Genomic DNA, 12,702 nt, shown 5'->3' with positions numbered 1-12,702 from the left:
TGCTTGAAGTTCTAGCAATAGCAATAAGACAACATAAGGAGATCAAGGGGATTCGTATTGGAAAGGAAGAAGTTAAGCTTTCGTTATTTGCAGATGATATGATAGTATACATAAGCGACCCCAAAAATTCTACCAAAGAAATTCTACAGCTGATAAACACCTTTAGTAATGTGGCAGGATACAAGATCAACTCCAAAAAAATCAGTGGCCTTCCTATACACTAAGGATAAGGAAGCAGAGAGGGAAATCAGAGAAGGATCACCTTTCATGATAGCCACAAATAGCATAAAATATCTTGGGGTAACTCTGACCAAGGAAGTGAAAGATCTATTTGACAAGAACTATAAGTCTTTGAAGAAAGAAATTGAAGAAGACACCAGAAAATGGAAGGACCTCCCTTGCTCTTGGATTGGGAGGATCAACATAGTAAAAATGGCAATTCTACCAAAAGCAATCTATAGATTCAATGCAATCCCCATCAAAATCCCATCAAAATTCTTCACAGATCTGGAGAAGACAATAATCAACTTTATATGGAAAAACAAAAAACCCAGGATAGCCAAAACAATCTTATACAATAAAGGATCTTCTGGAGGCATTACCATCCCTGACTTCAAACTCTATTACAAAGCTACAGTATTGAAAACAGCTTGGTATTGGCATAAAAACAGAGAAGTCGACCAATGGAATCGAATAGAAGACCCTGACATTAACCCACAAACCTATGAACACCTGATTTTCGATAAAGGAGCTAAAACTATACAATGGAAAAAAGAGAGCATCTTCAACAAATTGTGCTGGCAAAACTGGATGTCAATCTGTAGAAGAATGAAAATAGATCCATATCTATCACCATGCACAAAACTCAAGTCCAAATGGATTAAAGACCTCAATATCAGTTCGAACACACTGAACCTGATAGAAGAGAAAGTGGGAAGTACTCTACAGCACGTGGGCACAGGAGACCACTTCCTACGTATAACACCAGCAGCACAGACACTAAGGGCATCATTGAATAAATGGAACCTCCTGAGACTGAGAAGCTTCTGTAAAGCAAAGGACACTGTCACTAAGACAAAAAGGCAACCCACTGACTGGGAGAAGATCTTCACCAACCCCGCAACTGACAAAGGTCTGATCTCCAAAATATATAAAGAACTCAAGAAACTAGACCGCAAAAGGCTAATCAACCCAATTATAAAATGGGGCACTGAGCTGAACAGAGAATTCTCAACAGAAGAAGTTCAAATGGCCAAAAGACACTTAAGGTCATGCTCAACTTCCTTATCGATCAGGGAAATGCAAATCAAGACAACTTTAAGATACCATCTTACACCTGTCAGAATGGTTAAAATAAAAAACACCAATGATAGCCTTTGCTGGAGAGGTTGTGGAGAAAGGGGTACACTCACCCATTGCTGGTGGGAATGCAAACTTGTGCAACCACTTTGGAAATCAGTGTTTCAGTTTCTCAGGAAATTCGGGATCAACCTACCCCTGGATCCAGTAATACCACTCTTGGGAATATACCCAAGAGAGGCCCTATCATACAACAAAAGTATATGCTCAACTATGTTCATGGCAGCATTGTTTGTAATAGCCAGAACCTGGAAACAACCTAGATGCCCTTCAACAGAAGAATGGATGAAGAAAGTATGGAATATATACATATTAGAGTATTACTCAGCAGTAAAAAACAAGGACTTCTTGAATTTTGCATACAAATGGATGGAAATAGAAAACACTATCCTGAGTGAGGTAAGCCAGACCCAAAAAGAGGAACATGGGATGTCCTCACTCATATTTGGTTTCTAGCCATAAACAAAGGACATTAAGCCTATAATTAGTGATCCTAGAGAAGCTAAATAAGGAGAACCTGTGTCTTTTTATAGGTGAATTGAGTCCATTGTTATTATAAGATATTAATGACCAGTGGTTGTTAACTCCAGTTATTTTTTTGTGGTAGTGTTTGTGTGTTTCCCCTCTTTGGGTTATACTGATGAGGGGTTATCAGATATCTGTGCTATTGTGGATGTAGTTAGCTTCCTTGGGTTGAGGTTTTCCTCCTAGTACTTCCTGTAAGGCTGTTTGTGGATACGTATCTTTAAATATGTTTTTGTCATGGAATATCTTGTTTTCTCCATCGATGGTGAAAGAAAGCTTTGCTAGGTATAGTAGTCTAGGTTGCATCCATGGTCACTTGGTGTTTGTAGCACATGTATCCAGGAACTTCTGGCTTTCATGGTTTCCATTGAGAAGTCAGGTGTAGTTCTGATTGATTTACCTATATGTTACTTGACCTTTTTCCTTTGCACCTCTTAATATTCTTTATTCTGTATGTTTTGTGTTTTGATTATTATATGGGTAGAGGATCGCTTTTTGTTTTTTTGGTTTTTTTTGGCTTTTTTTTTTTGATCCAGTCTATTTGGTGATCTATAAGCTTCTTGTACCTTCATAAGGATATCCTTCTTTAGGTTAGGAAAGTTTTCTTCTATAATTGTGTTAAATATATTTTTGTGTGCCTTTGAGCTGGAATTCTCCCTCTTCTACCCCTATTATTCTTAAGTTTGGTCTTTTCATGATGTCTAGATTTCCTGGATGTTTTGTGTTAAGAATTTGTTGGATTTAATGTTTTCTTTGACCAATGAGTCTATTTCCTCTATGGTATCTTCAGCACCTGAGATTCTTTCTTCTATCTCTTATATTCTGTTGGTTATACTTGTCTCTGTAGTTCGGACTCATTTACCCAGATTTTCCATATCCAGAATTCCCTCGGTTTGTGTTTTATTACCTCTATTTCAATCTTCAAGTCTTGTAATGTGTCCTTTTCCTGTTTGATTGTTTTTTTTTCTTGGTTTTCTTGGGTATCTTTGAGGGATTTATTAATTTCTTCCAACTTTTTGTTTGTCTTCTCTTCCATTTCTTTAACAGCGTTTTTCTCTTCCTCTTTAAAGGTCTCTATCATTTTCATAAAGTTACGTTTAAAGTCATTTTCTTCTACTTCTTCTGGGTTAGGATGATCAAATCTTCCTGTTGTGTGCCCACTGGGTTCTGGTGTTACTCTGTTGCTTTTTAGGATGTTGGAGGAATTCTTGCATTGGCGCCTACCCATCTCTTCTTTCATATGAGCCTGACAGTGTCTTGGCATCTTGGTCCAATTCTTGCTGTGGCTGTCTGAGTACTTGAGAGTTTTTCTTGGTGTACCCTCTTTTAGGTCATCTCAGTATTGGAGAAAGCTCACAGGTGATAAGGCAGGATTGGGGGCCAGGTGGGTTGGGGGATAGCCCAGCGACAGGAAAACTCCCTGTTAGCTGGCTAGAACAGACGAGGGAGTTGGGAAAGGGCCCCTGGGTTTTGTCCTTCTGGAGAGGTCCCAGAGAGTGGGGTATCCAGCTGCCCAGCCCTATGGCCGCTGACTCACCTCTTGGGTCACATCAGCACTAGAGCAAGATGTGTTCCCACTGTCAGGTTTGTAAGGCTGACCAGTGGGGTTGTTTTACTCTCTAATCTTCTAGCAAGCTTTATTTATTAAAATATAAATGAAATGCTACTACATTTCCCTTTTTGTCTAAAATTAAAAGGAAGCTATAACTAATACAAGAAAAACTATATACAATAAGTACAATAACTATATGCAATATATAGGCAATAAATACATCAAAAATGTCTAGTCCATTACATTTGACAAATTTAGAGAAAATACCCCATATCTATTTTATCTTGGTGAAATCAAAATTTTGTACCTAATTTGCTTTCTACCCCAACTTGCATTAAAATCCAAAATTATCTTTTGATATCTCTCAACCTTATATACTTTACATTTCTTTGGTAAGTTTCTTTTCTGTGTCTCATAAACAAGAGAGACTATAACTATAACTAACTAGTCTTCAACTACCTCAGAAACCAAAGAAAGAAATAATATTAACTGAGTAAGCAGAAAGTACAGGCAAGTGACTTCCAAAAATTGTGAGTAATGACAGAAACAGTTGGCTGTCTAGACAGTCTTCTAAAGTTCCACTGCAATGTTATGACATCAATATTTGGCCTTACAGGCCTAGTATATCCAACAGACTTTTCTGTGAAGCAAAATATTGTGAAGGGTTGTCCCTCCTTGTCTTGACAATGTTTGGAAATCACTTTCTTTTGTATCCTGCTTGTCCAATTAGGACATCATACTGTCAGCAGTTGAAGCAAGGGCATTTACTTGCCCAGTGGCTTACTTTTGCCACAAAAAAATGTAAACTCCATGTGGAGTTTCTTTAATGCCCAGTATCTTCCCTGAAGTAGATTGATGCTGCCAGGAGCAGATCTGTCTCATTGACATTTTAAAAAAAAAGAGCCTAAGTTATTAAAACATCTTAAATGCCATATTCTGTAGATCTCTGAAGTGTTTGAAGATGACATATCTAAAATATATCTTTGTTTGACCTTGAAAACATACCTAATGTGACTACAAGTGATTATACTAGGTGATTAACTACTAACCTATATTTCCTTACTATCCTAAACAGTTAGTAGTAATTTTAGGACTAGAGATTTGCATTACGTTGTTAAACAAGCTGTATAGGAATAATACCTTGAACAAGATTAGAATTGTATGTGCAGTGTGTTTTTTAAAACTTAATATCAAATTTGTTTCAATATACAAAATTTGTACACAATATATAAAAGCCCAATCCAATGTAAAACATTTAAAACTAATAGTTGCTTTTCAAAAGTATATTCAATAATCTACCTTTTTATCTGATCATATCTATATCTGCTCCTTTTTTTCAAAACAAGATCATACCTATATCCACTTTTTTCTTTTCAAACCAAGAACCTTAAATCTAATTTCCTTTGTTTAGCTTTTTTCCTTATATTACTATTAATAACTTATACCCTAAACAACACCCCTAAACAATGACAAATAGTCATAATCAATTTTTTGAAAATGTGGGCATGGTTTCTCTAGGCTACTTCCTGCTGATTGGGGGCACTGATAATCTTATGGGGACTCAAAGAAAATTTAGGATTATGGTAAATTCCTGACTGGAGTATTTTGTGAGGCTGGATCCTCTCAGCCATCAGATTTGAAGCTGTTCTGGATGTAGAATCAGAGAAAACTGCAACAAGAAGCTGTGAAACATTGGGTCATCTGGGCCATCTGCTCCTATTGGAGTCTTTTGATGGGGTCTTCCTTGATCAAATATTATTTTTCTTAATGAATGAATCCCCAGCCTCGAACTTCATGTGAAAACAAAACCAAAACCTCTGGCTACACATTTGGCACCATTTTGTAGTTGGAAATTGCTCACTCATTTCTCGGCCACCCAAACCCAAATAATAACACAGAAACTATATTAATTACAACACTGTTTGGTCAATAGCTCAGGAAATTTTTTAGCTAACTCTTACATCTTAAATTAACCCATTTCTATTTATCTGTGTATCACCATGAAGCTCTAGCATACTGATAAGGATCTACCTGGCAGCTGGCATCTTTCTCCTTCAGCAGCTACTTGGCATCTCTTTGACTCTGCTGCTCTCATTCTATAACTCTGTTCAGATTTCCTGCCTGGTTTTACTCTACTAACCCATTGGCTAAAACAGCTTTATTAACCAATAAAAGCAACACATATACAGAAGGCTATTCCACATCATCTCCCCTTTTCTGTCTAATTAAAAAGGAAGGTTTTAGTTTTCACATAGTAAAATTACATATAACAAAACAGGTAGGTATCAAGCAAGAATTATAGTTAGAATATTTATATATACTTCATCTTTTATCATAACAAAGTAAAAATATAATTATAGCTATCTATTCTTCAACTCCATCAAAGACCATAGAAGGATATAATATTACCTAACAGTTAGCAGAAAGTGCATTGCAAGCAACCTCCAAAACTCTATAAATGACAGAGAAATCTCACTGCCTAGACAGTCACCCAAAGACCTTCTGTAACATTGAGGCACCCATCTTCAGCCTACAGGCTCATAGTATTAGGCATACTTTTCCAAAAAACAGGAAATTTGAAAGACTGTTTCGCCTCTATTGGCAGTTTATCAGTCACTTTCTTCTGTATCTTATAAAATGTCTGCCAGACTCTTTATGAAGTAGAAACCCTGAAGGACTGTCTCACCTTTAGGCAAGCTCAGCAATCATTTTTATGTGGGTCCTGCATGACCAGTTCATACAGCATACCAACAAGCAGTCCAGGTAAGAGCAGTTTTTTGCCCAAATTGCTAACAAACTCCTTAAGGAGCCTCTTCAATGCCTATCATCCTCTTGAAGTAGATTGGTGTTGCCAGGAGCAGATATATCTCATTGTCATTAAAAAGTTCTAAGTTCTTAAAACATTTTAAGTGCCATATTCTGATAGTCTTTGAAAGGTTTGAAGAATGTCTATCCATCTGAAATATACATCTAGAAATATACATCTAAAAAAACCTAGCTAACATGACTACAAGCTTGACTATTATAGATGACTATCTATTAATCTTATTTCTTAATTATATATTACATTTTTAAATGAGCTGCACAAACACAATACCTTAATCGAGAGAAGAAATATACATATAACAAAATGAACCTTAAATTTGTATCAATAAACCAAGATCCATATTGATGCAAAATATTCATCTCTATAGCAGCAACTAGTGTGGCTATTGGGATTAAAGGTGTGTGTTACCAGTGCATGATCTGTAAGGCTCACAGTGGGGCTGTTTTACTCTCTGATCATCAGGTAAGTTTTATTTATTAAAAAGTAAATGAAATGTCTCTACAAATCAGTAATGAGCATGTTTCATTAATGTTATCAAACTTCAAAATGAGCAAACTAAGACCCTAAATAACAGCAGTCTCGAGGAAACTAATCTAGCCTAGTATACTGCATATTTTCATGTCAACTTGACACAAGTTGAAATTATCTGAGAAGAGGGAACCACAATTGAGAAAATGCCTCACTGAGATTGGCCCATTGACAGGTCTGTGGGAGTATTGTCCTGGTTAATGATTGATATAGGAGAGCAGCTGTGTTATACCACCCCTGGGTAGTTCTGGTTGTCATCAAATGCAGTATAAGGAGATCATGAGGAGCAAGGCAAGGCAAGAAACAGCATTCCTATGTGCCTTCTGCTTCAGTTTTTGCCTCCGGGCTCATGCTTTGTCTTCCCTCAGTGATGAAGTGTCACCTGAGAGCTGTAAGATAAAATAAACCCTTTTCTCATCATATTGCCTTTGGTCATAGTGTTTTATCACAGCAATAAGAACCTAAGACACACACTGTGTAAATGCCTATGCATCCTTATAAAAAAGAAGACATGATCTAATAATTATGTGCTCAATAACACTAGTATTCAAATACATTTTTCACATGTACAAACTTAAGGATTTTTTCCTTGAATCTAACTTCACTGGATAAGTTTTACATGAATATGCAATTATATTTATGAATTTGCTTGTATATTTGACATGTAAGACATATTTTATTGCTGTGTATAATACAGAATATTGACTGAAGATTATTCTGTTCCACCTAGATAGAAATCATAGGTTGACCAAAAACTTTTCAAGTATTGATCTCTGGTAGCTTCCTTTTCACTCTTCATCTGTCAGTACACAACAGCAAACAGACAGAAGCAGCAGCATGTAACACTCTGGAAAGCTGCAGTCTTCATGCAGGATTCAAGTATGAGGACTCTTATCTATAGCCAGTGTTATAACTCTTAGTCAGGGATTAGAGATCCTTGACCTTGAAGACAATGAACTCATGTGTAAACCAATGGTCTACAGAATTTTATCAGCTTTGCCTTCTCTGCTTCCACTTCTCTTCTTCCTGCACTGCTGCTCTCAGACTGTTCAACTGTTGATTTCATTGTCAGTGGCTGCCTGCAGGACTAAAGATATCTGCATCTGTTTAAAAAAAAAAAAGGCTGAAGAATCCAAGGCACCAGTAGGCCATCCAGGACCTAGCACTGAGTGCAGCCAGAATCCTGCAGGTTCAAGCATCCCCTTCCACCTTTCTCAGTGGATGGGAAATCCATGTAAGATCAAAGAGTAATCTGGATGGTGATTGGATTCAGGTGGGTGAGTACTGACCATGGACAGGTCCAAAGCCTTCACAGAGAGCAACTTCCAGGCTGTAAACCACAGGTTACCAGGGCTTTGTGCTAGGTTCTCTAGGATTGTGAATTATAGGCTGGTTTTTCTTTGCTTTATGTCTAAAAGCCACTTATGAGTGAGTGCATGTGGTAGTTTTCTTTCTGGATCTGGGCTACCTCACTCGATATGATGTTTTCTAGATCCATCCATTTGCCAGCAAATTTTAAGATATCATTGGTTTTTTTTTCTGCTATGTAGTACTCCATTGTGTAAATGTACCACCTTTTCCTTATCCATTCTTTGGTCAAGGGGCATTTAGGTTGTTTCCAGGTTCTGGCTATGACAAATAATGCTGCTGTGAACATAGCTGAACACATGTCCTTATGGTATGATTGAGCATCCTTTGGATATATACCCAAAAGAGGTATTGATGGGTCCTGAGGTAGGTTGTTTTCTACTTTTCTGAGAAATCACCATACTGATATCCAAAGGGGCTACAGCAGGTACACCAGGTTGCATATACACCAGCAATGCAGAAGTGTTCCCTTTACCCCACATTCTCTCTAACACAAGCTGTCGTCAGTGTTTTTGATCTTGGACATTTTTACAGATGTAAGATGGAATCTCAGAGTTGTCTAACCATCTTTCAAACCCATATCTCCACATCCCATAGGGGCACCCACAGCTCACCAACTGCTCTCAGAAGCTCTACAATGAACCTTCTCTGACTCATACATAAGATGAATGTACAGAGTGACTTTTCCACCTACCTGAATGTCTAGTCCTCAACAGAGCTCCAAGTCCCATTCAGAGTACTCAAGCCGAGAACTAGGTACTTGGGACAGAATGTGTTAAAGTGTGGAGTTGAATAAGCAAGGTAGGACAGGGTGAAACCTGTCAGAACAGAATCTGAAAGAATACGGGTAGGCAAGATAGGGTACCTGGAATAGGGTCCCAGAGGACTCCAGCCATGAGGCAGAGGCTGGGAGACCAACTCAACCCTAGCAAGTAGGCCCAGCTCTGGCCATCTCATTGTACAGATCCAGTTTCCTTACCTGGCTATTTCTAGGGCACATGTCTACAACACTATAATGACTAATCCTGGTTATCAACTTGACACACTTGGAAGGATAAAAACCTCTATTAAGGAATTTCCTGCATCACATTAATCTAGGGGAATGTCTGTGGGCCTTTTCTTGACTGGTAACTAATGTAGGAAGGCCAAGCTCACTGTGGGTGGTACCATCCTTAGGCAGCTGGGCCTGGACCATATAAGAAATATAGCTGAGCAAGCCAGAGGCAGCAAGGCAAATAAGCAGCATTCCTCCATGATTTTTGTTTCATCTCTGCCTATGATTCTGTCCTGACTTCCCTAAGTGATAGATTTTAAGTTATAAGATGAAATAAATCCTTTCTTCCCCAAGTTGCTTTTGGTTGTGATATTTATCATAGCAACAGAGAAGCAAACAAGAACAACTATGTATTTTTCCTGGCACATGTCCATAGTACGTAGAGCAGAAATCTTCAGACTTAGACCATGGATACTGCGGAAGAGGCACACAGAAAGCAGAATTGTAAATAGGTGGATTTATTGTGTGGTAGTGATCCACACTAGCTCTGCACAGCTGAGAGGTGACAGAAAGGTCCAGAGCTTCCTCCTGGGATGTCATATCTTGTCACACTGCAGCCTATAAGGCATATTGTGCCACAGGAGGTGACTAAGACCCAAGCAGGCAATAGTGCCTATTGTTTAGCTAGACCTCTGCAGTGAGTAGTAAAGAAAGCCTATGACTGCTCAAACTGTAGACTGGGAAGTCCTTAAATACATCTTCCACTCCCTTATCAGAAACTGAGGAACTACAGCAGGAGCAGGTGTTCCCTGGAAGACCTGGGGCAGCCCTACGCCTCTCCTTTTAAGAGACCACCTAGATAGACTTGAGAGAAAAGAGATTCTGGGAAGTGATGGGGCTTGAGGGTCCAAGACCTAGAACTCCTCCACACAGCAGGACCCCAGCCAAGAGAGCAAGAAAGGCTGGCCCTCTACTGGCTCTCACTCTTGAGCAGGAAATCCTAGGCTATGGCCCACTCCCCCTCCAGCTCATCCCACCTCCCCATGTCACCAGGTCACCAAGTCAGACACCACCTTTCCTGTTCATCTACCCCACCTGTATCCCAGGTCCCCAGGCCACGGTCACCTCCCCTCCTGATCGTCCCGTACCATCTATGTCCCCAAGGTTCTTACTTAGGTCTTATGCCTAGCTTGGAGCTACAAACCTCTATACTCCCTAGCCACCCACTGCTAACCTATAGAGCCTAGCTCTGAACAAACTCATATATGTAAAATAAAGACTCTTCCCTACCTTAGGATCTACACCACCCATCCCCCCCCCCCCGGGTCAGGAGAATACCACTGGCAAAGAACTTTATCTTAGAGCACTGAACTGCTCCCCCGTACCACCCAGAACAGCTAAGACCTCTTGCTGAGAACCAGAAGCTCTGGTGAAGACTAAGAGGGGACACATCCTCTCTGGGCATGGGTGACACCGCACCAACAATGCTGCTCCTTCAGGACCATTGCCATGGCACGTTAGACTTTAATTTAGGTCACTTTCCTGTTGTACAAATCGGATCAGAAAGCAAAGGACAGCCTGAGTGCTTGACAGGCACCCAAGTGCACCTCAGAGGTATCCAGTCATGGATAAAGTACCTCTAGGGCTGCCCAGGGAGGGGCAGTGCCCCCCTCCACCATCACAGACCTTTCTCCATGGCTGATAAACAACTCAAATACGGGTGAGTGACAAATAGAGGTGGTCCCAGCTCACATCTGCCCCTGAACTTTAATAATTGTTTTGAGAAAAATCATTGCCCCCCCCCCCTTACAGGAGAGATGACTGGCAGTTTGGGGGTTGGGATCTCCATACTCTGTGGCTAGTGTGAGGTTTGAGAGTCAAGGTCCCTGTGGTCTGTGGCTGGTACAAGGTTTTGGCTGAGCAGAGAACCACAGTGCTAACTGGGACCACAGTGACTCATGGTTCAACAAAAACCTTCTGTTTGGAGTTGCCTAGGGGCAGCCTGGGAGCTTGAGAAAGCTGACAGAGAAAAGAGTGGGTCTGAGAGGGAGGGTAAGGTTCTGGAGGGCAGGAGACAGTGCGGAGGGAAAGAGAGCTGCTGCGGACAGGTCCTGGGCTCCTAGGGCAGGAAAGCATGAGAAAACACAGGCAGCTGAAGGTGGCAGCACTCTGCCAAGGACTTGGGAGAGGATCCCAGGCCAGCGGTAGGCAGGTGAGATTTGCTAAGAGTACAGGGTAGGCATGGCTTCCTCTCTCCTTTCTTTGCTCCTTCTCCTGTTTTCTTCTCTCTTTAAAGAGTCTCAGTATGCTAGCTCACTCTAGCCTAAAAGATACCATCCTACAAGCATGCCCCGTTCAGCTGAGCTAAAGTGGAGGTCTCTCCAAACAGCTAAGTTTCTGGGGTTTGGAGCCCCCTAAGGACTCCAGGAGACTTTGGGCTGGGTTTTATTATGGCCCTAGATGTAGGGTTACCTCACTGTGTCTATGTTTACTTCGATGTCTGGGGTCAGGGGACCCTAGTCACCGTCTCCTCAGGTAAGTAACTCATCTGGGAACTGGGATTCCAAGTCTGGCTGTTGTGAAGGTTTTAGTTCAGGAGCAGAGGCAGAGCACAGGCTGTGTAGCTGGAACTTAGATGTCTGGGGTCAGGGGACCCTAGTCACCGTCTCCTCAGGTAAGTAACTCATCTGGGAACTGGGATTCCAAGTCTGGCTGTTGTGAAGGTTTTAGTACAGGAGCAGAGGCAGAGCACAGGCTGTGTTACTTACTGGTACTTCGATGTCTGGGGTCAGGGGACCCTGGTCACCGTCTCCTCAGGTAAGCTCTCTGTTCACTCCCACCTTCTCTGACTGGCAACCAGCCAAGTCTCTGGGGTCTCTAGATGATCTGTGTTAGTCCAGATTGAGGGTCAGGTTTTTGTTTGGGCAACCGTAGGGATCATGTCCCTGTGCAACGGTTTGGCTGTCTGGGGTCAGGGGACCCTAGTCACCGTCTCCTCGGGTAAGCTGGCTTTCTTTCTGCATCCTGCATTCTGAATCTGGGGAAGATATTCACAGATTTCCCCAAGTTGAGTCATCTGCAGACTCAGCATCCTGCAGATGTATTTCTGTAAGGTGGAGTCTTTGCTCCCAGGATAAGAGGCAGTCAGAGGCCTCAACCTATGGGACAGTGGCAGTCATAGGAAATGTGGCTTGGGAGGAAGAATAGAGGTTTGTGTACACCCACTAGAGGGGCTTGTGACAGTGTGACTACTTCGATTACTGGGGCCAAGGAACCATGGTCACCGTCTCCTCAGGTGAGTCCTTCCAGCCCCTCTTTTCTACTCAACTCAGACAGATTTTGCTGCATTTGTGGGGGGAAATGAGTATATCTGAGTTTCAGGTCATAAAAACTAGGGACAACCTGGGAGTCAGGAAGGGTCTTCATGGGCCCTGGCTGACACAGGCAATCACCTTCAGCTCCCAGACTTTACAGTCAGGGGTCTATGGGGATCCCAGCCACTCTTGCCGCTAGAGTCCCCTTATCCCCACTATCCTTGTCCCTCACTGG

General features: G+C 41.2%; 1 gene segment (V, D, J or C); it reads left to right on the top strand.

Moving 5' to 3' along the window:
* Window positions 1-12,702, top strand: part of LOC121438423 — a 359,365-nt gene that overhangs the window by 335,236 nt on the left and 11,427 nt on the right. The window contains 1 exon segment of the C gene segment in view: window positions 12,397-12,448. Within this exon segment, the coding sequence occupies window positions 12,397-12,448 (52 nt within the window).

The sequence above is a fragment of the Microtus oregoni genome, unplaced genomic scaffold (genome assembly GCF_018167655.1).
Source record: "Microtus oregoni isolate MIOR12 unplaced genomic scaffold, Mior012 000056F_ref0000123, whole genome shotgun sequence".
Lineage (NCBI taxonomy): Eukaryota > Metazoa > Chordata > Mammalia > Rodentia > Cricetidae > Microtus > Microtus oregoni.
The sequence above is the reverse complement of the archived record's forward strand: the minus strand, read 5'-3'. Positions and strand labels throughout refer to the sequence as shown.